At 44.0% G+C, this 7,167-nt stretch overlaps 1 protein-coding gene across 1 annotated transcript in view; it reads left to right on the top strand.

Annotated features, from left to right (window-relative positions):
* The first annotated feature begins 99 nt into the window (after positions 1-99).
* The window catches only part of ptprbl (protein tyrosine phosphatase receptor type B, like), a 34,507-nt gene continuing 27,439 nt past the window's right edge, over positions 100-7,167 (top strand). Inside the window, 3 exon segments of the mRNA XM_088079475.1 lie at positions 100-259; positions 2,326-2,727; positions 4,921-6,767. Coding sequence (XP_087935601.1) covers positions 208-259; positions 2,326-2,727; positions 4,921-6,767 — 2,301 coding nt within the window. The 5' untranslated portion in view covers positions 100-207.

Here is a 7,167-nt window from a genome sequence, read left to right as displayed (position 1 = left end):
CCTGAGCGTGCTGACTCTCTGGTATTTCCGCCGACTCGCCATCGACAGTTTGAATAGAAGGAAGCACAGCTCGCTGACTCTTTCCTCCCTCACAGAAACACTTCCTCTCAGCTCCTCTCAGCTCCTCTCAGCTCCTCTCAGCTCCTCTCAGCTCCTCTCAGCTCCTCTTAGATCCACCACTCACCTGGAGCCGCAGCACAGAGGAACATGGACGCTCTCTTTCTGCTGCTCTTCATTCTGATCAGATCCAGCTCTCTGTGTGAGTACTCCACCCTTAGACCAGGGTCAGGGTCAGGATCAGGATCAGGATCAGGATCAGGGTCAGGATCAATAGATGACTCTCTAACACTGATTTAATTTGAAAACATGACAAAAAGACAACAAGTAACTTAGAAGAAATGAGTAAAAGGTGACAAAAACCTGCTGTGAGAATTAGTTTAAAAAGGGGAAATTTATTTTTAAGCGAAGGGGAAAATGTTGTCTTTTGTCTTGTCTTTTTTCTGATTATAATTTAAGATAATTCCAACCCTTTGTAACCTGATCAACATCACTTCTCTTGTGTTCAGACAACTTTCACAAGTGTTTAACCCTGTAAAACCTGAGCACAATGGCTTCTTTCAAAACAAGACAAAAAGACAATGAGAAACTTTCAAGAAATACAAGAAGACTACAAGAAAATGACACTAGAATTAGTTGAAAAAAAGGGGGGATTTATTTTTTTAAACAAGGGGAAAATGTTAATATATATATATATATATATATATTTAGCACTTTTTGGTACTTATAATTTTCATGTAATATTCTTGTCATTTCTAAATAATTTCTTTGTTTATTTTCGGGTCATTTGTCATTGACTTGCTCATTGCTGTCTCTGCATGTTTTTGAAAGAAATCAGATCATTTTGCTCCAAGGGTTAAAAAGTTTTTTTGTGAACGCACTGAGAACAAGAGAAGAAGAAGATGAGTAAACAAACATTACAATTAGGGAGTGAGAACTCAATGACTAAACATCAGGATCTCTGAAACAAACAAACAAACAAACAAACAACCAAACAAACAGATGGCTCAGTACAGGACAACAAACTAACAGCCCTCTGCTTAGTTAGAATTACAACTATAATAATAAATAATACATTTACGAATTTTCTTCAAAGTCTGTTTGCCACAGAGTATAAATACTCTGATACAAACTGCTGCATTCAAAGAGTAGAACTACAAAAGTATTTTTTCATTCAAATAAACTCAAAGTACACAAAGTCAAAATTGTCACTCTGCACAAAAACATTTCTGATATTTCTGATGCATGAATGTTTACACTTTAAAGGTGGAGCTGATTTTAATGACTTCATTAATTTGTCATTGATTATTGATCTAGTCTCCTGTGTCATGTCTGTTTAGGGACTGTTTATTATTAATGGGGGGTATAATAATACTATGTCTGATGTATTATGTTTTTTATTTTGGCTTCCAGGAGGAGCTTGCAACTTTAAATAGCTGTATTTTCTATTTATTTTATTAATTTCACTTAAATAATTATTAAAGAACACATGCCCTCCAAACCTGCCCAAGCATATTTGCTTTGCAATATTTTAGTGATAGGCATGTTTTATTTATTTTTCTTTCAAAATGTATTGACAATTTATGAAGAAAAAAGTTTAAAGTATTTATTTTTTCTTTCAAAATGTTTAAGTTATTTTGTTTTTCCAAAAAAAAATTTGGCAATTTTTAAAGAAAAACAATGCCTCCATTTTTCTATCTTTAAAGATTAGGCAATTGTTAATTGTTTTTCTTTCAAAATGTATCATTTTTTTAAATATAGATTTTTTTTCTTTGAAATCTTTTGGCATTTTTTATGTTATTTATTTATTGTTTTTTAATTTTGTAGATTTTTAAAGAAATAAAATTTGGACATTTTTTTTCTTAAAACTTGTGGCAATTTTGAAAGAAAAAAATAATGTCATCTTTTTTATTGGATTTTTTTCAGCTTTTAAAGAAACATGTTTTTTTTCTCTCAAATTTTTTATGATTTTTCTTTTTCTTTTTTTAAAAAAATGGGCTTTTTTTCTTTCAAAAATCTTAGGATTCTTTTTTTTTTCAAAGAAAATTAGGCAATTTTTTTTCTTTCAAACTTTTTGGCAACTTGAAGGGATTTTTAAGGAAAACCTGCCTTCCACAAGTGTTATCACGGTTCGAAACTGCGAAACAGAAATAATTTGGGGATTTTGTAAATTGCAGACTGTCTCTGAACACAGCAGTTGTTGCACTGTCTCTAGAGTTTATTTCATTTCATGTTTTATTAATAAATGATATTGTCATCTCCCATCAGCTGGCTTCCTTGTCATGTTGACCCCGAGGAGACTGTGTCTCTCCACCCAAAGGCACACGCTCCTCCTGGGTCGCTGTGACCTCACTAACCCCGCCCAGCACTGGGCGTGGCTGGACGGGGACAGGCTGTTCCACACAATGTCCTCCATGTGTCTCTGGGCTGACTCCGGTCCCCGGCTGCCGCTCCACACCCGCCTCGCCAAACTGAGGGATTGCCGCGTGGCGCCGGCGTGGAGCTGCTACGGCGCCAATGGAGCGTTGGGATTGGCCAACACACACCTGTACCTAAAGAAACAGGGAATGCGCGTTGTGATTGGAGGAAACCTGCAGGCATCAGAGTGGACCAAGTATGACGTCGACTCGGGAGGGAATCAGCTGATGATGTCTTTATGTCCCCAAACAGGTGAGAGGACATACCTGTCCCCAGGGTGAGGCCACGCCCACTGTGATGTCACCCCAGAGTAGTTTCGACCGCAAAAGGGTTCGGTTCCACGTTCACGTTTGTCAGCCGTCACATAAATGTCATCAGGTTCTTTTATTTTATTTTGATATTTTGTATTTTTTGGCTCTTTAAGTTTATTTTAAATCTTCACAAACAAACAAACAAACAAACGAAAAACAGTTGTCAAACCACATTCACAAAACCTCTGACTGCAACAGCAAACAAACAGTTTTCAAACCGCATTCATGAAAACACACACACACACACACACACACACACACACAGTGGTCAAAATAAAAACAGTACTGAGCCCTCAGTAAACACAACGTTACCAAAAATGCACAAACAAACAAACAAACAAAGTGTGTTCAGGGATGTACTCCTCCACAATAAACAAAAACAAATGAATTCAGGGACGTAGCTCCACAAAAAACAATCAAAATAGTTTCTTATTTTAAAATAACAAATGCACAAACGTATATTTCTGCTCTGTGGTATTTTTACTGTTACTGCAGCAGAATATTTCTACTGTGTGGTATTTGTACTTTTACTGCGTTCAGAGACCTGAGGACGTGTCCCTCTGCTGCTGAGAGGATGGTCAGTGAGTCGGGAATGTTTAGGGCGACTTTGTTTTTATTCAGAGAGGTCATGGCATCACTTCCTGTCCAGGTTCTGCGAAACAGTGCGGCGTGTTCCTGAAGGTACCTGTGGTACCTGTGGAACAGGAAGTGAGCTTTAGGACTTCCCTCCTCACATTGTTGTTGCTGATTGGCTCAGAGAGGAAACAGGAAAAGCGTCAACAGCTCTGCACTTCCTGTCCAAGTCTCAGCCAGCAGGAGAAGAAGAAGAAACTCTGCTGTCAGACGCGTTTGACAGGAAACAGAAGCTGACGGGTTCACGAGGCTGCGGCGAGGCGAGATCCGACTCTGTCCGCTTCTAGACTTTTCTGAAAACAGCTGCCATCGTACGCATCGCTTCAGGCGCCATCATTTGTTTTATTTATGAAAAAAACAGAACCTAAAATGTTTGACTGTAAACGCTGCTGTAAATATATTTGAAAATTCTCGCTAAATAAATCCTCAAAGGAAAAACGGTAACTTTTCAGAATTGTATCTGAAAAACTGAATTTTTGGCAGCATTTTGAATTCTCATGTAAACTTTTGCAGTCTGTAGGAAAAAAGGTGTCTTTAAACATCAGTTTTTCAATTATGGATCAAATCAATCTTTGTAAAAACAAATGATCAACATCTCTGTCGTCTAGATGAAGTCTGCAGATTCTCTGAGTTTAGTCTTGATGGGTGAATTTTTGGCAGCAGTTTGAAATCTGTCTTTCCATGCACAGACAGCTGATATCCTGCCCCCTGCTGGTCAGCTCAGTCAACTGTGGGTTCTCTCTTGGAGCTCGCTGGGATACTGACTTTGTGTCTGAGGTTGTGAGTTTGAGTCTCCAGTGATACTGAATGCACATTCTGATGCCGAGTCCTTCACAGTCTTCCAATTCGTCTGCTGCTCAGCAGCTTTATTTCTGTTGCAGCCACCGCGCTCGCCATCATTATTTCCAATCCGAGGCCACGTAGGCGGAAAGGCGAGCCGCTTATACGTGGGAGCGGCCACGTATGAGGGATTTCTGGGAGATGTAGTCCACGATTTCACAGAGGAATTGTGAGTTAAAAACTTTCTCTGAGTTATGTGATGCAATAACAGCTCTTGTAGCTCCTGCTGCATCATGAGGGAGCCAGTTCCTGTGACCTCACAGTGTCATGTGACCTCACAGCATCATGTGACCTCACGGCATCATGTGACCTCACGGCATCATGTGACCTCACGGCGTCATGTGACCTCACGGCGTCACGTGACCTCACGGCATCATGTGACCTCACAGCGTCACGTGACCTCACGGCATCATGTGACCTCACAGCATCACGTGACCTCACGGCATCACGTGACCTCACAGCGTCACGTGACCTCACAGCATCACATGACCTCACAGAATCATGTGACCAGGAAAAGACTAAAATGGGTTTCCACTGCAGTTTTTTAATATTGACCCTTGAGGGGTATTTCATATTCACAGTTTCAGTTTGTGTAATTTGAGGGTCAATGGACACTTGCCGACTGTCATTTCACTCCAGATCTTTTCTCCTTGTTTTTCAGACATCACCTCTGTCTCCTCCATCTTTTATTCCTCCACACACAAACCGCTGGGACTCTCGGACACCATTCACGCCCTCACAGGGCAAACAGTGACTCTCACTGATGAACGATTTCCCCGCACCACCAGACGAGTCGGCGCATCACAGGCTGCAACGCACAACAACGACCCTCGAACCAGGAGGTCGGCCACCACACACCTCAGTCCAGATGTTTGGTCGTCAGTCACGGAGCTGTCAGCACCCAGTGGACACCGAGACGTCTCCTCAAACACCATCCACGCCATCACAGGGCGAGCAGTGACCCTCACTGATGAATGGGTCCACCGCACCACCAGACGAGTCACCGCATCACAGGTCCGCAATTCGATAACCGGCAGAACTTCAACGTATGACGGCGACATCACTGGACCTCGAACCAGGAGGTCGATCACCACAGACTTCAGTCCCGATGTTTCGTCTTCAGTCACGGAGCTGTCAGCACTAAGCGGACACCGTGACACCTCCTCCAGACTGCCGCCGTCCCCCACCGACCGGTCCAACCACCAACCAGAGAGTCCGTCTGCTACAGATGTTCTGCAGCTCTCGACTGAAGTTGAGACCATGTCAGAACACTCAGACCTTTCCACCTCCTCGTCGTCCTCCTCCTTCTCCTCCTTCTCCTCCACCTCCTCGTCCTCCTCCTCCTTCTCCTCCACCTCCTCTACCTCCTCCACCTCCTCCTCCTCCTCCTCCTCCTCCACCTCATCCTCCACCACCTCGTCCGCCTCCTCCTTCACTGAAACTGGAGCTGTGAGTCTGGTTTCCTCTACAGTTTCCTCAGAGCTGAACACGACAGATCTTCTGGTCACCAGTGAGGTCACTGCTGAGGTCACCGTCACCTCTGAGGTGACCTCCTCTGAAGTGACCTCCTCTGAGGTGACCTCCTCTGAAGTGACCTCCTCTGAGGTGACCTCCTCTGAAGTGACCTTCTCTGAGGTGACCTCCTCTGATACTCCTACTGATTTATCTGCTGTTTCTGACACTCACACAACTCATTCACCCACTGACATTTCACTTACATCCACCAACACTGCACCTCCTCCTGCGACTGCATCTCCTCCTGCGACTGCACCTCTTCCTGCGACTGCATCTCCTCCTGCGACTGCACCTCCTCCTGCGACTGCATCTCCTCCTGCGACTGCACCTCTTCCTGCAACTGCATCTCCTCCTGCGACTGCACCTCCTCCTGCGACTGCATCTCCTCCTGCGACTGCACCTCCTCCTGCGACTGCATCTCCTCCTGCGACTGCATCTCCTCCTGCGACGGCACCTCCTCCTGTGACTGCATCTCCTCCTGCAACTGCACCTCCTCCTGCGACTGCATCTCCTCCTGCGACTGCGCCTCCTCCTGCAACTGAACGTCCTGTTACATCTTCACCTCTTTCTCCACCTTCTCTTACGACTGCACATTTCTCTGCAACTGCACCTCCTCCTGCAGCTGCACCTCCTCCTACGACAGCTCACGTTCCTTCAGCAGTAGATATTACATCTGCCTCCGTCATGGAGACTCGTCTTCCTTCCACTCCTCCTCAGACTCCACCCACCGTCGCCTTGCCGTCGCTCCCTGCAGGTCGTCCCACAGTCTCAGAGAGCACCTCGACGTCTCCAACAACCGGGCTGCTGTCTCCAGGACGGGCCACCACCTCCAATCCAACAGTCCCTCCTACAAGTCCAACAACCACAACTACAGCCACAACAACAACCATCAAAACCAGTCCATCCACCTCCACAACCAGAACACCTGCAGCTGCAACTACAACCAGAACAATCACAGCTCCTCTTCCTTCACCTCCCACCTCCTCTCCTCCTGTGAGTGTTTCTCGTTCTTCACATTTCAGTCTGTTTGTTTTTTGTTTCATTTTAAAAGGACAGACATATATCAACCCTTTAAGTCGATCGACATCACTTTTCTTGTGCTGCCAGATTATTCTGGTTTCATCACATCATTAGCAGCAAGCGTTTGACCCGTGTGTGAGCTGTGACTCGTGTGGTTACCGTCATACGTCAAAGTGCATCACAGAGAAAAATGCGTTTCAGTGTTTAGATCTTTGCAAAAATAGTGAATAAAATCTACAAGTTGTTTCAGTAAAAATAGTTTAAGGTTCACCAAAAGAGTGACCGACCAAATGACTGGGTTTATTCGACTGAGCGTTTTGTTCAGAGAACGGAGGTTTAGTGTTTTAGTGATTCAGAAAAACTGTAAATCACA

The sequence above is a fragment of the Plectropomus leopardus genome, chromosome 7 (assembly GCF_026936395.1).
Source record: "Plectropomus leopardus strain MGB_pleo_1.0 chromosome 7, ASM2693639v1, whole genome shotgun sequence".
Taxonomy (NCBI): domain Eukaryota; kingdom Metazoa; phylum Chordata; class Actinopteri; order Perciformes; family Serranidae; genus Plectropomus; species Plectropomus leopardus.
This window is presented reverse-complemented; position numbering and strand designations above follow the sequence as displayed.